Source organism: Chiroxiphia lanceolata, chromosome 3 (assembly GCF_009829145.1).
Source record: "Chiroxiphia lanceolata isolate bChiLan1 chromosome 3, bChiLan1.pri, whole genome shotgun sequence".
Lineage (NCBI taxonomy): Eukaryota > Metazoa > Chordata > Aves > Passeriformes > Pipridae > Chiroxiphia > Chiroxiphia lanceolata.
The window spans coordinates 107683657-107706657 of NC_045639.1; the positions used below are offsets into that span (position 1 = coordinate 107683657).

A 23001-nucleotide genomic window follows, 5' to 3' on the forward strand; every position below is an offset into this window, starting at 1 on the left:
AGAATCACTACCACCTGGTGAGGCTGGTGGGGTACCAGCTCCTTTCAGAGCAGTCTTCAGACAGAGCATGTGAACCCACGTGCACACGCTTCATGTTGTGGACTGACACTGTAATTTATCAACAGAAAGTTCTGTGGCAAGTCCAGCTGAAGGAACTCCCACCTTCTCCCTTGACTGTCGTTCCCACCCTCCCACCACGGCTCACCAGCCCCTGAATTACTATGGCACAACTCTGTGGGGCCCTGCTCCAGGAAACTGTTCCAGCTGTAGAAAGACCCCAGAAATAAATTTATGTATTTATTTAATTCACAGCATGATCTCTCAAGCTATTGTTCTGGCATAACTGAGGGGTGGAATGGCACAGTGTGGTGGGAACAGGAATACCTTATGCCAGCATTGTTGACAAACAGTTTGGATTGTGAAATAATGGCCTTAGGAAGTTTTTTAAGTGCTTCAAGCACTAATCTCTCAGATTTTCAATATCTAGTCACTCTTAATATACACTCTAGAAACAGTTTCTAACTTCCACACTACTTCAGACTCCGGACCATCTGCTTTATACCCAACTTCACGGTTCTAAGAGCTGTCTGAAGGCAAGAGCTCTGTGAATGGCCCAACCCTGCTACCCAGTCCCTTCACAGGCTGCCCACACCCAAACAGAGGTTCAACTACTTAAGTAAATAAAAAAACAGGGAATGGTAGAGACTTTCCAGGAAAACTGCTATTAGGTGATGTTGATCCCATACAGTCATAACACAGACAGGTGGGATGCAGTGAAAGACACCCTTGAAAATTTTAGGAACAGCATCTAGCTTTCCTGAGCAGCCCAGTAGGCAAGTAATACATTCAAAGCCCCAGGTTGCTTCAATTCCTGTGCTGCAGGTGAGGCCATGATAAAGAGTACAGCATTTCTCTTCCTCTCTCAAGGAAAAGGCTACAGATTCACTGCCATCCTCTCCATGAAGTCAGGCAGGATGTTTTACAGTGAATACTCTGCTCAAGTATAGTATCTTCAGTTTAATTTCAAGCACTGGAAGTCCCACAGAACAGATGAATGCTGCTGCTAATCCAATACGTAAAAGAGAAATCTTTCTTAAATAAATAGTGTGAATATCTGTGCATACATAGAAGGAATTCTGCTTAGCTGTTTGGATTTGAACAGCATATAACCAGGACAGAATTTTAGGTGCAAAATTTAGACTTTTTTTGGTTCCTGCTGATTAGCCACATGTGACTCAAGTGTGCCAGCTGGACTAGACGCCATTCTGAGCTCCATAATCCTCCACATGCCTTGTCAAAGCAGCCAAGACTCCAATCAAACAAGATTTATAAGTTGATTCCCTGGACCAAGTGTGTTAAATAACACCATCTTTACTTTTGAGCACCCAAATTTCCCTTTTTCTCTGCTCCATTGCTTCAGCTGAGGATGGACAATAGCAGCACTGCTCCCCTTGGGATGATATGGTCAAAGTATGCAAACGTAGTAGAACTCATGAAACTTCTTGTATCTTACACTAGTAGAGGTATGTGAAGATAAACACATATTGCACAATGTTAATATGATGGAAAATATACATCCACATAGGAAAAAGCTTTTCAGCCTCAGCTTTAGGTCATCAGAACTATGTGATACAGGATTAAGCAAAATAAAGTGTAAGTCAGTGTGAAAAAAGGGGTCTTATACAGCTTATTTCAACATTAGTACTACACTTACTGTAACTAAAGCAGTTACACTTTATGACTTTCACCTAAAAAATCTCATTGCATGTAGAAGTATTCAAAACTCCAAAATCCAAAGTTAAATTAATGATTCCTTTAAAAAAAGAAGTATTTTTATGTGATGCGTTATTTTCCTTAATGTCCTTTGGGTATTTAGTGCTGTACACTAGGTGTACAGAAGGTGATATGTGCCCTGGTACAAGAATTTCTCACAGTAAGTAAGAGTGGAGCTGCCCATGGAGCTGGCCAAAGATTTAAACATTCCAAGAGAGGAAGTATTTGTTGCCTCACTCTATGTAGCTGTGCTTTACTATTCATTTATTTACTTAGTGTTAGCTGATTGTAAGTGAATGCTATTTTGGGCAATTGTATAATTACAAATGTTGCAAATGTGAATGAAGATTTGTTTGGTCGTTTGGGACACAATTTGTGAGGATGACTATCCACTGAAAAGTTGGGAACAGAAGCCCCAGCACTCCCAATTCTTATATTCTCCGCTCAAACTGGACTTCCTTTATCTCACTCCTCCTAATGCAAGTAAAAGGCATTTTTATGATCCTCAACAACCAAAATAATTGATTAATCACTGTCACATGGTCTAAATAAAGTACTAATTTTTTTTCTGATACACAAAGTAGAGAAACAGTCAGTGCTTACCTGTGCATTGAGATGAGAGCCTGAAACCTGTACATACATGGTATAGCTGGCTATTACAGAAATAAGCTTGCCAAACCCCACTATTTTTCTAATCTTTAAAACAGCTCCCTCTTCTGGTATACTCTGTCCATACTGTGCTTAAGTACCATACTTTGTTCCTCACCAATTTTTAATTTGATTCCTAGCACTTAACAAACCCAATTTCAGTGTTAAGACCCTCACTGTGCAGTGTGGCTGTGAAGGCAATCTACAGCTTTTGAAAGGGCAGCTACTTAAGGGTAGTACTTAATTCTAATTAAGTACTTATATAAGATTATCCACAGACCTATCTTTACTGCCTTTTGAAGGTACCCCAAATCAATCCAGATCAGATCCAACACAAGGACAAGGAGCTTGGATGGTGAGCCCACGGGTCACGTTTTCAGGATCACTGCATTTGGAAGGGATCACCCAAGATCTTGTAGCCCAACCCCTGCTCACACAGAGTCAGAGCAGGTTGTCCAGGTTTGCACACAGTCAAGTTTTGATTATCTCCAGAGCTGGAGACTTCACATCCCAGGGCAACCCAAACCCTCAGCAGGCAGAAATGCTCATGGCTGTACCCATCCCTACCTACTGGTTCTACAAACTACCCAAAAATTTATGCTACTCACTTTAGCACCTTAATTAGGTGTTCACTATTAGGCTGGGTGAAATCAGGCCTTAGAGTCCCTTTCTGCACCAAGTGACAAAGGCTCAGCCTGACCCCCCAAAAAACCACACCAATGAAACACCAAGCAAAAAAGCAAACAAACAAACGAAAAAAACCTCAAAAACCCAAAAAACCCAAACCACATGAAAGCTCTCATAATCATGATGACAGTGACAAAACTGCAGAGGTAACAGTTGAGGAGAGACATTTTTTCCTACTGTTGATGCTCTGGTACTATTCATTCAAGAAAAACTCAAATCACAAAACCAAAGGAGGAAAAAAGCAACTTTTAATGCCTAATGCATTCAGACAGAACAGGTTCTCAACTTTGTTCACAGAGTTGTTGCTGGAGCTCGTTCAGTGACTGTAAACACAAAGCATACATGACCCAGAACTAAGAAGTCCCCTTGCCCAGGAGGTGAGAAGTCATCTTTCCTCTTAACCTGGCTGTCCATTGCCAGCAACATTCCCCTTTCCTCCAGTTTCAAAGGCAAATTCTGAACACTGCTGTGTCCTGGTGGAGGAGATCCTGGCTGCCAGCTTAGAAAGTAGTGTCTGAGAAGATAAAGTATCTTCCTTGAGTAACTCAGTGGTCTTGACTCCAAAACCAGATTTTGCTTTACATAAACAGTTCTGATCTATCCACATTAAGTGTCAAGACTCCATATAGGATTCTGAATTACATCCTGGCTAAGGTTGCCAGAAGCTACACACTGCAAACTCATCTGCTGATATTGAAAGTCCAACTCAGTTCTTGCAGACAAACAGTTAAAACACACAGATTACATACCAACAAGCCCATTTAATCACACGAATTTTATATAAATCAAAGCCCATTGTAAAACCAAACTGAAGAGAAATTGGAGTAAACATACTTTACACAGTTTGTAGAATGAGGAAACAGATTCTTTTATTATTAAGCAAACCCCTTGGTCTCAGTGGTGACAGTAGACCTCTGAAGAACCATTCATTCCAGTAACTGCTGAGCAGAGTAAATGATTAATAACTTTCAAAAAGCTGGTTTAGTGGGAGCCAAAAAAACAAAACACAAAGGAACTAAGCTTTAGGGCTATACAATTAGTTTTATTGTAAAGTATTATTATATAGTGATTCTAACTTTTCTTATGCAAATATTGAGGGTGATGACTGTTCAATAACAAAACAGCAGGTGAAGACAAAGCCAGATAATGTACTGAAAGCTTTTCAGAGTCCCTGTATTACAGTCAAAAATAGAACTTCAAAGACTTTAAATCTAACAGGATGTCTCACCTCAAGGGAGAACACATTAAAGACTTGTCATAATCCAAGCAAATTGTTTGCACTGTTTTCACTGCTGAAAAATAGCTAAGTAGTCTTCAAGTGAAACAGTGTTGTTGATGTAAGTTGATGTAACTACTCCTAGGAGAAGATGAAAAGATGAGCATTCGAGTCCTCAACTTCTGTTGTGTATAAGCAATTCTTGACTCAGGAGATAAAATTTTTATATTTTAATAAAAATGTTGGGTTAAGTCCTCATAGCCCTTAAATGTCACCAAGTCACCACATGAGTTGGTAAAACAATAAGATGATCCAATAACCCAGCAGCAATCCAACTGAAAGCAGGCAGATCAAGAGACTTGGCAAGCATAGGGAATACTCTGCATGCAGGCCAAAGAACCAGATTCTGAAATTATTTCTGTATATTAATGAATGAAACTTGTGTCACATGCTTTACCACAAAGAATGTTATTTACATCATACATTATCAACTGTGAACTAAGCTTCCCAAGCACAAGAGTGAAAATAGCAAAATTGCTTTGTTTTTACAGCAATGGTAACACAAATTAGGAAGCCTGGAATGAAGGTATTCCAATGCACTCCTGCAATGAAATGCAAGAAAAACTTTGATGAAAAGCAAAACATCATGAACTAAACAGCACAGTGGTTTTAAAATTTGTACAGTATTTATTTACAAGGTTAAATGTTTCATAAATATACAGACATAAATAGACAGATAGTCTTAAAACAGTAACAAAATATTCCATTACACTTTGTGGATTCTGGTTTTCAATGAACACAAGCAATGTTAAATATTGCTGTAGTAGATTTTGTACTTCACTGCTAATTTTACACTAAACAAACATTGCAAGGGGGAAAACAGACCTTTAGGACACAAGAGGAAAACCAGTTAATTTCTGTCCTTTCCATAACGCCTACATTTCCAGAAAACGATGGACCTGATCCTTTAATGTTATGCTCATTAAATGTTACATTTAATGTTACTCTCATGAACAAATCTCATCAATTTTAATAGAGAAGAATTCATAATAAGAAAGGTAAACAAGTGTACACATATATTCTGGACTGAGGAAAATTTGGACCTTACACACAGTAATTACTTTAGTGGACACATTATTACTCCTATACAGCAGTTTTGCTTACATAAGGAAAAAATGTGATGGAACAAAAAAGTGTATGTTAAACGTTTCAACTAATAAAGTAAAACTTTATTTAAATTTTAAGTTCACACAGACTGCCATTAATAAAACAACATTAGCTTGTTGCAGGTAAATGAGATTGAACTCTGCTGCATGTTCTGTATTCCAACCCCTTCAAGCACAGCGAGCTGTCAGTCCTCAGGAGACGGAATCCTGCCTCATTAAAGTCAATGGGACTTTTGCCATTGATTTCTGAGTAGAAAAATGTTTTGGAGTTAGCTTTCTCTCTCTCCCCTCTTTTTTAAAAAAGTAAGTCAGACCAGAGAGAAATCCTCCCCGTTCCAACGAACATGACTAAAACACAGAAAGAAAATAAATATACAGGATTTATTCTAAAATGTCTGGCAACAATTCGATTCCAGCAGAAGCCGAGAATTTTGTCATCTTTCTTTTCAGGAGCCCCCAAACAATGCAGTTTTGTTTGACTACATATTAACAAAATCATATGCATGAATTTCGTTAGGTCTGGAAAAGTCTGTACCAGAGCAGTTTAATATGCAGAACAGGATAATATATGCAGCAGAACTAACCACCTTCAGTTCAGATCACTCAACGCTTGGCTGTGCATACTCTCCTTTTCTGAGCCAGAGTTGCCCCTGTCTGGATATTTCTTCCCTTGACTTGTCCCAAGCTGTCCCTTTGCCCCTCTTTCCTTCATTCCATAGAGAGTCTCAACCAGGGATAGATGCCTTTCGAGTGTGAAAATTGCTGAACTCCAGAAGGGCTCCACAATGCATTCTTGGGAAGCTACAAAGGGGAATGCTATTGAACCCTAATTGTTTAGGTACACAAACACGTTGCCAGATGACCCAATGTCAGGAGTTCTCCTTAGGCTGTGCTTTTTCTGTTGGCAGATAAGCCTTCCCTTGAAGGCTAACAATGAGGCATATACCAGCAGGGAAAAAACCCAAACATTTGACTTATGAGAAGCAAAACTGGACTTTGTAATGCCAGGTCCTAGTCAGCTCCCTGCCAGCCACAGCAAGAAGCTCAAGTAACTTGATTCACTACTGAATTTGGGCATCTGAAGTGAAGATAGCATTATTGTGGTTGCTGTGGTTTTAAATTGTGACAGAACTTCCAGTTTGTTACCAAGATAATTCTGAAATAAGAGCAAAACCATAACTCAGCTGCTTGCAAAAGCTTGCAGAGCATGACAAAAGTACTGAATATTTCACTGATGTCTGTTTCTGGATACCTACGTCATTAATATAGGATGTTATTAAGCAGTCTTCACAGAACTGTTCTGCAGGAAATAAGCTCCATGTAGCCCTGCCACTACATTTTCTCGCATGAAAAGTTTCCTGTGATGAATATGGAGACCATACAGTGTGTATGTGTATTGGTATATTTTGAGCAGAATAATTTACATGCCTTGTAGAGCTACCTTGTCTTGGATGTTCCTCCCCCACATATCTTTCTACTGATCTAAGTTAGCTTTACAGATTTACCCTTGTTACATCCTCTACTACCAACCTAAACACAAGAATACCACAACCTGAAGACAGGTGAAAGGTCCAGAACCTGGGGGAAAAAGAAACTCTTAAATTAGCTGTTCAACTAAGCCTTCCAGAAATGCCCTAAGTGTAAGAAAGCAGCAATTCAAAAGCATTAAATTAGGCTTCTACCTCCAGAAAACTGTTTGGTGATTTGGATTTTTACAAATAGTCTTTTACCAAAGAACTACACTATGCAGTATCTGGTTTAAAAGGTTATTCCAACAAAACAGGAACAAGAGGTAATCACAGGAGGCTTATTTCTTCTTTTCAGTTAAGGAGAGAATTTAAATTTTACTGTCACTAGGTTAGAAGTTACACTATTATTCAACTCAGAAGGCAAAGTACATAAAATCATTGTGCCCAAAGAAACTAACATAAAATATTCCATGGGCCTTCCAAAGCCTTGCAAAAAAAACCCTGAAAAATTGAACCCGTGCTCACTTTCACCACTAAGTAAAGATCAAGCCATACACTGTCCCATAAACAGCAACAGGGTCCACTAACAGTGAGCCAATGTTGTGGATAACCAAAGAAAGTCATTATTGGCACCACTCATTCTGTGGGAAGTAAGAATAGTATCCAATACATTCAAATAAATCATAGGAAGCATTAGAAATCTGCAAAGTCTAAGGCAGTGAAGGAGTCACAATATCTGAGCTTGAGTAGGCTTGAGCTCTACTTTCGCTAAAGGTAGAATTCATACAGTTCACTGGCAGACCTCAACGAATTTAGGACTTCTCCATTAATTTTATCATATGCTAAATAGAAGTTTAGACCTCTCACTTTAGGATGGCCACATTTAAATAGAACTGTACAATGCTCATTGAGTTCATGTGGCTCAGCATAAAAATTCAAGTGCAAAAATCTAAGTTAAAAACCATTTACTATTAAAAAAACCCAACTTATAAAATACTACTGGATCCAGAATTTTTCCTCTAATATTGTAACTTTCCTTCTTCAGTTGGCACACAGCTGACATTGCAGTAATGCTTCAACATGCAAGATATAAATGGAAGAAGAGCAATGGAAAGAAACAAACTAAAAACTGCAACGCTCCCAGCCAACCACCACCACCGAGAAAATGAGTGAGACATCCTAATTTCTCAGTACTACCTTATGGCACAGTTACAAGTAACAGCAGTAACTGAATGTAACAAAAAAAGTCACCATTGCAATCTTAGTGATACACATGAGCCAAAATTTATCACTTAAAATAGTGAGATATTTCATACTGAACCTGAACATCAACACACTTCTGGACTTAAACACAAAAAAGACCCTTACCAGGAATAATCATGAATAAGAGCCGGGGTAGATTTTTACTTTCATCTTTTGAGAGGTCTTTCCAGGGCCCACACTTTAAGACATGGGTAGCAGCTCCACAACAGTAGATAAATTCTTCATGTAATGGGACTGACTCTTCCGACGGCGACCTCATGTTTTCTGTGAGGCAGAATAAGGTACTGTTATAACAGGCCAACAAACATTTACATGTTTGGCTCTTTGCTATTTTACCTTCCCACAGAATAATTGCAAAAAACCCCACCCAAACCACCCCCCCCTCCCCTGAACAGCTCTCATATCCAGTAAACTGAGGTCCAATTCAGGATTTGATGTTTGAAGAGAGTGTAGAAGGGGATACATATTACTACTGTATGAAGGCACCTTTCAGTTTTGTCACAGAAATACATGGTGATGAACTGGACAGTAAGATCTATTCTACCTTAAAAGCAAATAATTTTAAATTTCTTAATTCATGCCATCCAGTGAAAAGATTTATCTGAAACCTGCCCGAAGGCAAACAAAAGAAAAAACACCAAACACGCTGAACTACTGCATGACTGTCTTTACAAGTTCTGTGTGCCTCATAATAACTCTGGATATTGGTGCATACCACTATGACCTTTAAACCATCAAAAGCATCTAGTTAAGGATAATCTTAGGCCTTTCAACTATTTTTGTTTAGTGAAAAAGGACTATTCATTTTTCAGTATAATAATACAAATTCTATTTCCTAGTCAGTTTGTGAAGTTTTAGGTATGTAAACCAAAGTCTAAAAAGATATACAAAGTCTGCAAGTCTATTTAGGCACTACCTTCAAAAACAGTCACTGGAAAATTCCCTGTACTACACACCAGGACAGGAAGAGATCTGAGTGAAATTTTAAGTAATGACATTTGACAACATTAAAAAAGTACAGTAGAAGAAAGAACATTTGTTCACTTCCTCCAGTTTTAATCTGAAGTTTTGAATTATTTAAGGTAAAGAACACCCAATGCAGAAAAGACAGATAATGTTGGTTTGAATTAGCAAGTACTACCTTGAAAAAAATTGAGTATAGTACAAACAAAAAACACTTCTGGAGGGAAGGGAGAAGAGTTCTTTGATACTTTCAATTACAATACAGCTCTCTGGATTAAACTTTTCCCCCCACCTCCCTATTTCACCCCACTCCCCCAGAAAAAGAAGGTTTTTTAATGACAAACGAGACACTTTTACTACTTCATTATTTGCCATGTTGTTGTCTTAGAGCAACTAAAACGCAAGTAAAGTGAATTTTGTCAAACTATAAAAAGGTGTATTCTTAATGCATTATTCCTGCTTTTATTTCTTCATTATTTGAAGCTGAAAGAAGCTAAAACCAGTTCTGAAAGAGAAACCCAGTTACTCCAACAACCACAGTAAACATTAAGCTTCTCACTCCTTTTCTTAGGTGTTTACAATTCAAGAAGCAAAAGTAACCACTCCTTACCCAGTAAAGTAGGTTCCATACAAAGTTTCTGATCATGAAATCTGTTGCAAGGTTTCATTTTGAATTGATTTCATGGAACAACTCCAAATGAAAATCCCACTGACAACTCTTCATTCACAAGAAGTATTTGCAATATAAATCAGAAGTTAAGCAATGAAGAAAACTCAGCAATGTATTTTGGACTGAAGTGGTAGCATTTTCGGGTTCCCACAGACTTCTTGTACTAGCTTTGGTCAAGTTTTTAACTTCTAATTTTAAATACGCACAGTGTTGCAGTACCTGAAAGGAAGACTGCACACTGGAGAAGAAATGGTTCTCTAAAAAACTGCCCATCTGAGACAATCCCAAGTAGTTTCCTAGTACTAACTCTACGTGATATCCGAGGGATTTTTTATTTATTTATTGTTGGGGTTTTAATTTGTGACTCTATGGCCTTTGGTAATAGAGATGGACAGAAGACAAAAACAGAGAAAAGATAGAGGATGTGCTCCCAGCATACTGCTCAGGCCTGTTTTAAGATCAAATGAGTAATACCCAAAAATGCCTCTGGATCTCCTTCCCTCTTCTTAAATGAAGCTCTGAAGAACAGTTTTTCCATTACAGGCATCTATCTTTGGCATGAATTGCCTGCATTTCCCCTAGAAATATCTTAAGATGGCCTATCAATTTCCAAACAGATGTAACAGGCAGAAGTCTCAAGAGATGAGGTTCCTATCAGCTCTGTCAGGTGGTAGAGTGGGCACAGTTTGTGCCCCGGTAGCAGTTTCAAGAATGCTGAGGAGAAAACAGAACCACAAACCTGACCAGTAGGAGTTTCATATGAATCATCACAGAGTAAAAGAGATGCAACCACTTAGGAAATCAGGCCTTATTACGTCCCATGCAGGTTTTTTTCCTTCTCTTCAACCCCTCCTCATGAATTCTCTAAACATATGCGGGAAAAGTATTACAAGAAATGCAGCTTCTATCAACAGTACTTACTCTTGTTACAAAACTTTGGTTAGAACACAGAAATATGGGCTTTGACTGACAGGGCTTTAGCACTAGATTAACACACCCTCAATGTAGGTGTCTACCTGAATGCAAACTCTATTACAGGATACAAAGATTTAGGTGTCAGTCTATGGCCTGATCAGGGAACAATCATCCTCTCAGTTTTCACCTCAGGATGAGACAAATCCTCCCCTGGTTTGCAAAGACTATAACAAAAACTGAGACACACACTTGCACTTGCAAACCAACACATATATTTAGGTGTTTTACTACTGATCTGGATGCCACCTACAGTCATTTTTTTCAGATAGGAATATTTGAAAACAGAGTTATCCACAAACAGCAGATTACTTCTGCCATATGACTAAGTCTCTTCATATTCATCTTTGGTTTAACCAAAGTAAGATGCTGATTGCAAAACTAAGTTTCCTTTGCACACACTGTGCTAATTATTTATGCAACTCTCCTGATAGCATATTTTAACTGCTCCATCATACACTATTACCTGGACTTGGCATTTTATTTAAAAGACAGCTTGGAAATAACAAAATTTGTGATTTGCATTCAAAAGAACGTTTAGTGACAGAATTGTCATAAACTGGGACTAGCACCACATAATGTAATTAAAGTGTCAGTTGATAGTTGGCATATAAACTATCCAATAACAAGACAGGACAAGCAGGCTGGTGTACCTGAAGTAATAGATAGAATGGTAACCACAAGGGCAAGTTGCATAAATCAATGATGAAACCAAAACAAAGGAGAAAGGACTATTGACGCAGACTTAACATATGTGATTACAAAAAAACATAAAAAATACATCCCAGGGTTTACATGGCCAGGATTACTCTGAGACCACTCTCTATGCTTTCTGGTAAGTCACAATAACATTGGAACAAGGTACACAGGAAAACGGTGGAATCACTACTTCTGGAAGCAAACAAAAGTGTCTGGATGTGGCACCTGGGGACGTGGTTTAGTGCTGGGTTAACAGTCTGACATAGAGCTCTTTTCCAGCCTTAATGATTCTATGATTGTGAGACACGCTTGAAAACTGCAAAGAAGGCAACCACCATGCCCATGTTGGAGTGTGCAGGGAGCTCTGGGCCAGTCAGGCTCAGTTCACAGAAAGTTATCAAACAAAATCACCCCCAAAGTTGTACTCAAGCACATGAAACAGCCATAACTTGCCAGCAGTGTCTTTCAAGGATAACTGTTGGGCAACAATGTTCAATGTCTTCATTGAACACCTACACAATGGGACAGGAGGCCCTCTCAGCAGGTTTTTGAATATATCAAGGGAGGAAGACAACACACCAACTGAAACACTGGAGGGCAGGGCTGCTATCCAAATAGGCAGCTGGAAAAACGGGAACTACATGAAAGCCCAAGGCAAATGGAAAGTTCTTACACCCAGAGCTCAGTAACCCCATGTAGCAAGATGGGCTGGGGGCTCAAAGGCTAAGAAGTGGCTTTCCAAAAAACACACTAGTGATTAACAAGCTGGAAATGAGTCAGTAGGGTGCCCTTGCAACCATCAAGCCCATGTGTATACAAGACTGCATAAAAAGGAGTAGCCAGTAAGTTTTGGGATGTGATTATCTTCTCCTGCTTGATATTGGAAAGACTGGAGCAGAGCACTGTGTCCACTTTTGGACTCCTCATACAAGCACGACATCAATAAACTGGAGAGACTCAACTAGATGATATGGACCTGAAGCATGTGATGTACATCCAAAGGACAAGGAAAAACAGTCAGAAGTTGCAATGAAGGTAATTTCAGTTACAAAGGTTTCCCCACATGTACACTGAGGACTATTAAATAATGAAAGAAATTGCATAGAGAGGCTGTGGAATCTCCAACTGGAAAATGCTTTCAGCAACCTGACCTACTTTGCCCTTTTTGAGAAAGGAGCTGGACTACAGCCTAGGGATAACGTACAGAAGTTGGATGTATGTAAACTCCTGAGACTGAACTTAGGTACACCTTAAATTGCCAAAATAACTGGTTGATCCAATTGCAAGGCTGCTGCTTATAAAAAAATCACTGTAAATCAGGGGAGATCTTATTGCTAGGAAGGAAAAAAAAAGGCGAGGGGAAAAAAGTATCTAAAATTATAGCCATTTTCCATCAAAAAAAGTAAGAAGGAGCACCCAAGGCACTGGCTCAGCTGAGTCCACAGAAAAATCACAGGAGTATGTATTCTGTATGTTCTTCTAATCATATAAAGAGGTTATTCTTGAATAAGAGACCAATTTGCCAATGGCAAATCGTGCTCAAGCAACACAATTGCTTCAGTGATAAAATACTTGGCTACAAGAATGAAAGAAAATACGTAGATGTAATGCACATTATCTATTAAGAATTTTGGCACCATCTCCCACTGCATTCTCCTTTCTAGGCCTAGGAAATGCAGGCTTAATAAACTGACTTGCATAGTTTGAAAACTAACTGAATAAGCTGAAAAGACAGTCAGCTACTGGTTGTCAGCTGAATGTCAAGTAATCTTGGGTCAGTACCGGAGCCTACAAAGCCCAATGTTTTCATCAGGAACCTGGACGGTGAGACATAAAGAGCAAACAATGCTAAATCATCTGGAATGGTGGAGACAGCTGGAGTAGAGCTTCAGTTCAGAGGGTTGTTTCCTTGAGAACCTTAAGGACTGGGCTAACAGATCCCTTATGAAGCTCAACAGTAGAAAGCATAGAGATCTGCCCCTGGAGCAGCCACACTTCAAAGCAGCTCAGAAGTAACTGGCTGAGCAACAGCCTTGCTGGGAAAGATGTTTGTCATGATGGATGACAAACAAAGGTAACAATGCACACAGCAAGGCAAACTATGTATCAGATTGAAATTTCAAAAGCAAGGCCAGTAGTTGCATAGACGTTACTCTTCCCTTCTATTCAACAGATAATGAGGACATACCTGCAACACTGAGCTCACCTGTGTTCACCCCACCAGGTTAAGAACACAGGGAAACTTCAGAGGGTCAAGTAAATTTCCAGGCCAGAGGTTTAAGGAAAAGCTTTATGAATTGTGCTTTTTCAGTCTGCCAAGATCTAATCAAATAGCAACCTAGAGCCATTTGAAAGAGACCTGCAAAAGCAGTACAGCCGAACTTTGCCTTGCAATGGCAGATGGTAAAACAAGAGGCAACAGCCACAAGTTGTGTCTTGACAGTTCAATGCACCATAAAAAAATGAGTTGCTAAGGAGGCAATGGAAGATTGCTAGGAAGGCAGCAGAACCTCTCTTGTTGGAGGTTGTTAAGACTCAGCTGGACAAAACAGTAATTTTCATCTGAAGGACGGACTAAATTTTCTACAGAGATTTCTAGAAATCAACAGTGTACAAACCTTATGGCCCTAAAACATCAGAAAGAATAAAGCGTGTGAGGTACAACGAGGATCTCAGCCAATTCTTCTAATACCTGAGCAAATGCAGAGTTTCATGCATAGAGTACATGACAATAATTAAGTATATAGGTCAGAGAAAAGGAATCTAAACTAGCCTAGTCCTCCAAAAACATAGGAAACTGAAGTAGATGTACTCTGAGGATTAGCTGTACCACTTAAATAAAAAAAGAAACCCTGCCCTAACGGATGATCTTACATGATTGAATTCAACATCACAATGGAAAAGAATAACTGGAAAAATAGTGAGATTCCTTCAGCTGCCTGCTATGCTAAGGCTCTGACAATTTCTGCAACAATATCCCCAGAAGAGAACCCTCCAGATCTGATGTACGCTCCTTGATTTGCAGACTGGAACTTAGATGCTTATAGCTGAGACCTAGAAACAGAAGGGACAGACTGACTGACCTGGTAAAAAAACTGCAAAGAGGAACAAGGGAAGGGGGGACGACACGATGTGTCAGATGAGGGACGACACGACACAGGATGCCTCGCTCTCATCAAGGATTTATTCGGACAAACTACAAACAATGGATGCCAGATTGTCTAAGGAAAAACAACAAATACAGGCCAAAGACTTTGCAAGCTGTTGTGACACTAGTCACAAATCTTGACTAATTCTGTATAAGTAAAGCAGCAGCAGTAGCCAGTAGCACATAAAAATGAAACATTTCTTCATTGTACTTTGCAGTACAATTCTCTGTCAAAGTTATATACTAATTCCTTTTGCACTAGCTCTGAATTATGTCAGGTGTTATTTGTAAAAATGAGCAAAGCTAAAAAGTTAACATCTCAAACGAAGCAATGTAGTTATACAATAGAACCCAATAAACCTCAAACGTGTCTACATGGGGCAGTTCAAAGCAGCAGACTACTTTTCTCTAGAACAAGTGAAGTAATTAGACAGCCTTGTTTTTAGGGATCGCTCGATACCTAGTAATCCGATGTCTTCGTTTGTTTTGTTCCTGTATCATTATCCACATGCCCCTCCCTCAAGCAGTAAAACAGCTGAAGGAATTTCACTGATGACTGTGCAAAAATATCAGTGAAACATGTGGAAATGGGGTATAGCTTACTGAAACTTTGGGCTGCAGTGATAAAAAGCTGAAGTGCAGAATGAAAACGGGAACCAGTTTTCATTTCTGCACCTTGTTCAGAGACAACATACAGGGGACTCTGCACAGACCCAAGGAGAGAGAAACCTAGTTTTAAGAACTGCACCTACCTGCAAGACCTTTGTATCATCGTAAAATTTGCATTTTATTACCACTAATAACCTTGTAGCAATGATCAAGGAAGTGCATACTGTCCTCGTAGAAGGGGAGCAGGGAAAATGATTTCTGGGTATCAATTTTGTACAGGACAAGTGGTCCCTTGTCAGTGCCAAACATGGAACCAGTTATTGAGACAGCTTTTCAGCAAAGCAGCATAGGACTCACAAATCAAAAAACTGTTAGCTTGGGAAGGCCCATTTGTGGATTCAAACCAAGAATAGATGGATCCCCCACCAACCTTATTCCAACGTGGTGCTCTTGTCTGATATGAACAATTTCAAAGGAGTTTTGGGGGTAAGGAGTCATGAAATCAGAAAATATGTCCAGATTACACAATTAATCACGTCTACATTGGTCTGGTATAAAATTATTCAACAGAGAGGGTGATTAAAACCCTGGGGTAATGGATTAGGAAGGTACACCATAACTTTTAACCAATATTTATATCTCACTGACACTTCTGGATTTAAGAAGTTCAGCATGTACTAATGACTACAAAAAAAAATTGAGCTCTTGTAAATTATCATAATAGAACTATTACAGCACTCAGTCTCGATTTCCACACTACTCTCAAGAGGATGAAACAGCAAATGAAAGACTTCCATGGGGATCAGGCGCAACAGCAACTTCAATGAAAGCAGTCTGAAAGCATCAGCTGTTGGTCTACAGCACTCAACAGTCAACAACATCTGACATTTCACTGCAGTTCTGGCAACAAGGCACTAAGTTTGATGTCTGGTCTCTCTTTCTCCTTTGGTAATCACAGACCTCAGTTTAACAAAGGTCTCAAAACCCCAGTTATGCTTCTCCAGTGCTCAAAGAGCACAGTCCATGCCCCTTTGTTACCAGGTAGATCAAAGCTCCTCCATTTGCCATTGTAATTTGACACTCAATTAGAAACATGGAGCACCGGAGTCAGAACAAAAATAAGCAAATCCTGAGAAGTCACCCTGGTGTGGCTGAGGGTCCTGGAGGCTTCATACAACACCAGCAACTATAAATGTATCCAAAGAACAAAGACATGACATTCTAAAAGCAGAATATGTTTTATCAAACACATTTCAGACTACAGTGGAAGAGGTCCTACACACAAGGTCCTGAATCATACCCAGATGGTCACTTTTACTTTCTCAAAAGAGCTAAAGCATCTCAAACTGGTTGTGAACTGTTCAGAGCTACCAACATGAAAATTACCCCAAAAGAGTTCAAGTTTGTCTTGGTTTGTTTTTTTCTTCAAGTAACTTCATAACCATAATTAGGTTGGGAACCCCATGGATTACAAGACAGTGGTAGGTATGCTCCCAGGAAATTCCCAATTTCCCAGTCAATATGCAGGCCTGATGATAAAGCGAAGAATGTTCATGACCTAAAAAAGAAATTAGCACGCGAGTTGTTGCTTAAAAAAAAAAAAAAGAACTCAAGGAAGTAATGACAGTTTCATCTGCATGAAAGCAAATAAGATGGTTTAATTTGGTGTAATATGAGGTATTTTCCAGAAAAGAAAGTGGGATTTTGGGAAACCTTTTAGTGACAAAGGAAAAAAAAGAGAATTGAGATCTACTGGAGAAATCAAGTAACTTTCAAGGACAGCTTTCCCTCCAAATACTGCTTTAAAGTATTGGATGCAGAGAAAAATCTTGGGGATTTTAAAACTGAAACCTCACAGAGGGATAAACAGAAGGTGGTGAGCATGAATAACATGTGGGTATAATAAATATACTTTAAGTATATGTTCTGAGATTAAACTGCAATGCTAGCAAAACCTTGGTCAAATAAAGACAGAATATCTATGTGAAAGAACCTAAAAAGCTGCTGCTGAAGTACATCTATGTGGTAAGAAAGGTCTCCTGGGGAGAAAAACTATGCCAGGTCTCTTCTGATCAACAAATTTCAAAGGCACAGCAGACTCATGTCAAGAGAATCTTGTAAATAAACTTTCCCAGCTGCCTGCTACATTAGAAAGTCAAAGGCAGATAAATCAGTTTGGAAATCTAAATCAGCATGAGAAAATTGTCACAAATACAGTAAAGTTTGCAAAGTATGCAATTTGTTTATTTATGTTGAACATCAGTACTTTGGGAGCCACTGGGCAAAACTGAAATGTAACACCATGATTACAGACTGGGTTAAAATCTGGCTGAAGTTAGAGGTGGGAATGTTATACTTCTCAAACAAGAATCCATCATGCTTAAGTTTGGATACAGAGAAAAGTAACATTAGTGGCCTTCAAATTTCAGCACATATCAACACACAAAACAGAGCACGTTCAAAAGTTACGAGAATTATGGGGGAAGACACAGCCTTATAGCTTCAAAGGAGAGAGAGAAATATCAAAATATATTGCAAAAAAAAAGTGAAGGAACAGGTAATCAAGGACACACAGGAGAAGAAACTGAAAATAGTATTGAGAGAGAGGAACATACACATGCAAATAGGTTTGCTTGTGGTCTAAGGTTTGGATCAAATGCTTGCTCACAAAACAAAGATGATGCTTCTTTGCCATTTGGTTCCTATTATCTCTAGGGAAAACGAGAATTTTGCAACTTTTCTAAAGAAAAAAAAGGCAAAGAATTATTTGGCTTTGCAACCATGTGTTCTATACTCTTATTTTTTCTTCTACTACAAAAAAACTACAAGCCCCACATTTCTGTTGGACAGTTGTGTAAGTCATACAGGTAATCTGGACAACATTCAATGAAAAACAAAAATGCAATAATTTCAGGTAATGGCAACCTATACATTCACTTAAACCACAGCATCCAGAAGTTAAGCACTTGAAGAAACATCTGTCTTTCAGCAGCAGCAATAACAGGCAAAAGCAGTAAAAAGCAATTGCTATTTCATCTTACGTTCAATAACTCTTTTTCCACCTCCTATCAGAATAAGATTCACTGCTCCATGGAGAGCACTCTTTTTTCTTGTTAAGCAATGCAAAGTTCAAAGAGCATAATGAATACTAATAAGAGGCAGGAATCAAATAAAAAAATAAATCAAAAAACATACACCAGTACAATTAGCATCATGCTGCCCTTGATTCGGCTTCCCCCATCCTCCCTGTACTGTTCAGTATAAATCTCTCTATAGAACTAACTCTTATTTCTTTGTTTCTTCAACTTTTTTCATGTTAGTTATTCTCCTTTAATCTAAAATATGCTTTGAATTCAAAACACTTTTTTCTTCTCAGTTTATCATTTCAATAATTTTATATTTTCATGTGTTCTTACATCAACTGTGTAACCCACCTTCAACTTAGCTCTCCAGCTGTTGCCTGTTTTCCTGCTTTCTAACAAGGACATAAAAGAATTAGTCAAAATCCCATCTACTCACAGTAGACCAACTTACTTGTCACAACAGCATTCTCCAGTAATCTCTCAACCTGTGTTACCACCTCCTCCTTACATTTACTGCAGCAGCTGTACATTCTGATATTAATTTACCCACCTAAACAGGTCAGGAAGGCACTGTGAGCAGAGACATGGGAACAAACAGAAACAGACTGTAGGCAACTCTGTGCAAAGGACAAAGGAAATCAAACAGGAGAACCAATGAACAGGAGACGTGAATAAAAACGGGTAGCATTAGATCCCTTTCTGAGTCACTACAGCAATGTAACTGTCTGTACTACCAATATGAGGCCTGGAATCTAAGTCCTTCCCAGTAAGAAGCAGTGGTGATGTTCCTCATTCTGCTGATCAGGGGGACAGGACAGGGAGTTGAACAGTCAGGCTGGACACAGTGGTGCTGTAGCCAAAAGGTTTCTCTTAAAACCAGTGTTGCAGGAAGGCCTGCACGTGCCAGTGCTCTGACATACAGACCTACAGTTCTGGTCACAAGAGTATCCAAGCCATTTTGGGAACACTCCAGTAACTCTGGTAATTACTCTATTACAGCATTTTGCACAAGGTCCCAGCTCTTCCCATCAAGATAAAGCCTGACGAACACATGACTACGTATGAATACATACATGAACAAAGCCTGTGCTCACCACAGGTGCAAATAAGAATCCAGTTATAATCTGATACTCATTTTATTTCCAATTGGTGCTACAATTTCTTTCAGGAGGTAAAATTTGAGGAGCCAGACTTCCACAGAAAGTTTGTATCACTAAATATTCCTTAAAAAAAAAAAAAATCAAAAAATTTGAGTAAAGAATCGGTCAAAGCAAAGGACAGTGGGAATGGGATCTAAACAGAAGCAGGAGATGAGATGGAAAAAGGAAAAAACCAAATTAACACCACGGTTCCTGGTAGCAGAAGAAAGAAGCAAGGACACTGAGGAAAGAAATAAGGATACTGACGAAAGAAACCCTGCCAAACTTGAAGTTGGAGCATCGCTGGTTAGAGTTGTTCTGGCACATCAGGATTACCTAACATATGGTAACAGGGTACTTACCACACAGTGCACGGCTGTGTGGGTGCTTGTGCAATTTCAGCTAAATAAACAAACAGTTCTCTCATTCATTTCACTACTGACTAGGTACTCAGGCTGGTATTCATGAGAAAAGTCAGATTTGTTTCGATCTTAATTCTCCATTAAGCTCAGACCTTTCATATTACATTTTTTTTCCTATTATGAATATTCTTTCATCAGAATAATTTACTTCTCTTAGTATAATCTGTTCACAAGCCTTACTGGACATCTAAATGTTGTCATTCTAAGTGTAAGCAGGAATCCAATTCTGTCAAATATTTCACTGAAAATTCACAGTGTTACACTGTAGTTTGTCAAGAGCAGAAAAAACATACTTATATTGCTAGTAGGTGCATGCCTGATTTAAACAAGAGAAAACTACCTCTCCTCCATATCCTGTAAACATGTTTTGTGTACAAATGCATGCACAGCACCACTAAAGCTGAAACCTTGAAATTCTGCTTCTAATATTTGGTAAAAATAACCTAGACATTATTCAAAATGGGGATCATCCCTTTTTCCAGAAAAGGTGCCTTAATTATAATAAATCACAATAATAGAAAAAACAGTGCAATTGAAAAGAAATCAGAGCTATCAATAAAAAAAAAAATAGTGAGAGGAGTGCAATTAGGAAGCTTTAGAGTAAATCTTGTCAAATTTACTGGTAAGTGCTTTGGCTTGGCAGGCATATTGGTAATTTTGTTTTACCATTACCCATACACGATTTATTGTAATTGCTTTGGTGAATCAAATGATGCAGATAAATAGGTATAAATAGGTAATGACCCATCAGTGTCTACTCTAATTTAAAAAGTAGGAAATACTAAATAGAAGTAGCAGAAAGCATATTGAAAACCAACGGAGGTGCCCCCTGAGTTAGTGGATATTTGACCCACTTGAGGTTGGATGTTGGGAAAACTAGAGTTCTACAGGGGTCAAAGGCAAGGATGAGTTGATGGATAAATTCACTATGGATCTTAAAGACCTCAATACATCTGTTCCAGAAAGTTCCTGGGCTGCAGTTTGTTGAAAGCTGAGTGGATATTTACAAAGTGGAATTAGGTGAAGTATGTTTGCCTTTTTCACAGGCACCTGCTGAGGACATTGTCAAAGACCCTTGAAAAAAATCACTGACTTCAATTGCTTTTATACAATTCTTGTAGTAATTCCATGATGAAAAATATTCTCAGTGCTGTCGCTTACCCAGTTCTGTAAACGTGTGACCACTTCCCTCAGTGACATCATATAAGCAAGTGCCACAAGAAAATAGGTAACTGCAATAATCCCAATTAATAATTGAATTCTTCTAGTCTCTGAGACACAAAGACTACAGATTCATATCCAGATTCTGTCACAGGCCCATGCAGAAGGACTCTCACATTTAACTGGACACCACAAAGTCCCAGAGGGCCAGGAGTATACAACACCTTAAAAAATAAGCATCTGCATCATCCAAGCCATTGAAGTCTTCTCATGATAAGGCTTTATCATCATACTTTAGTTGCAGGAAAATAAGCTGTCTCGTCATTTTTGCAACACAACAAAAAACCTACCGGTAAGAAAGCTCCCAACAACTGTCACGTCTCAACAGCACTTGATCATTAGCTTAATTTCTTTAACAACACATTTCCATACCAGCATTTACACTGCTTCCCTGAACCTGCTGCTCACCTCCTGTCTGGCACAGGCGTTTCTCCTCTTCTGTAATAAACGCAGGCTTGAAGGCAGGTGCTAACAGCGGTGATGCTCTGGGACCAGTCCTGAGAGCCACCCTGACAGACAGCGAGTTCCTGAAGGGCGTACGCGCCTGCCAGCCTCGCTGCTTTGCCAAACCAACAGCTCCTCTACTAGAAGACACTTCTTTCCATCTAAAAAATCTCATCTCACTTCTAACTCCTAAAAATTTATAACCTTATTTTCCTCTTTTCTTACTTACAGGCCCTTCAGGTCATAGTCTTTTCCTTCATTTCTTGTTTTATAACCTGTCACTTAGATAACAAGCACCAGTCAGGCTCCGACAGATGCTTCACAGAAACACGTGCTGACAGACAGAAAAAAACCCTACAAGCAGCATCACCTCAGTTATTTGCTGGAAAAGGAAACACCGCTTAAGGACTCGTTTCCTTAAGTCTCCTCCCAATCCATGACAAAACAAGTCAAGGGAGCACGTACGAAGCTTTGCTCACTGCACGGGGTGTGTTACTCCATCCTCAACCGCACGGCTGGAGATCACCAGCGTTATTTGGCGGAACAGGGCTCTACAGACCTGATACCCGACACAGAAGGGATGGGGGCACCTCCCTGCCGGGCGAGGCTCCGGGTCAGCCCCGTGCAGCGGCGGGGGGTGACCGGCCGCCGGCTCGGGGAAGCTCTGGGAGCCGGCACAGGGGCAGGGGACGGCAGGGCAGGGCCCTGCGACACGTACCTTCCCCGTCCGCAGGCACTCGGCACGGCGGCGGCGGCCGGCGCTGTCTCTGCCGAGGCCGGGCGGAAGCAGCCGGCGAGGAGGGGCGGGGGCGGCGGGGCCGCTCCTTCCGCCGGGGCCGCGCGGGAGCGCCGAGGGCGGGCCCGACCCGCCTCTCGCTGCTCCGTGAGGACTGTGGCTGCGACCCCCGCCAGGGAAGGGGAGGCTCTTCCCTCCTCGGGCCTGGTGCTACCCGTCACCCATCATCCGCTTGGGAACGGCGGGACCACGAGCGAAGATCCCCCGGGACGCACGTCTTGACGGGGCGGGGGGTGAGGGGTTGGGGGGGGGTCCTTCAGCCTATCATTCACGCTTGCCCAAACCTCGCAGTTTCTTTGGGAATTCTGGCAAAGAAAAAAAAAGAAAAGATACTTTTGGAAGAGCAAAATAAGCCGGGTTTCCTAAGAAATGGCATCATCCATTCGTATTCATCCCTCAACGTATTTGAAGGATAGAATCACAGAATCATGGAATGATCAAGGTTGGGAGAGACCTCCAAGATCATCCAGGCCAACCATCAGCCCAACCACTGGAACCCTTGAACCACTAAACCACATCACTCAGCACCAGATCCAGATGCCTCTTAAACACCTCCAGGGGTGGTGACTCCACCACCTCCCTAGGCAATCTGTTCCAGTGCCTGACCACACTA

At 40.0% G+C, this 23001-nt stretch overlaps 1 protein-coding gene across 3 annotated transcripts in view; it reads right to left on the bottom strand.

Annotated features, from left to right (window-relative positions):
* Positions 1 to 22540, bottom strand: part of LDAH (lipid droplet associated hydrolase) — a 111745-nt gene extending 89205 nt beyond the window's left edge. The window contains exons 1-2 of one of the 3 annotated variants that reach the window (XM_032682936.1): positions 22311 to 22540; positions 8328 to 8486 (exon numbers count right to left, since the gene is read on the bottom strand). In XM_032682936.1, the coding sequence (XP_032538827.1) occupies positions 8328 to 8481 (154 nt within the window). In that variant the 5' untranslated portion in view covers positions 8482 to 8486; positions 22311 to 22540. Of the gene's footprint in view, positions 1 to 8327; positions 8487 to 21556; positions 21912 to 21962; positions 22106 to 22310 lie in introns of those variants that run through there. The other 2 variants (XM_032682937.1, XM_032682935.1) reach the window with 2 other exon arrangements.
* Positions 22541 to 23001: the final 461 nt, after the last annotated feature.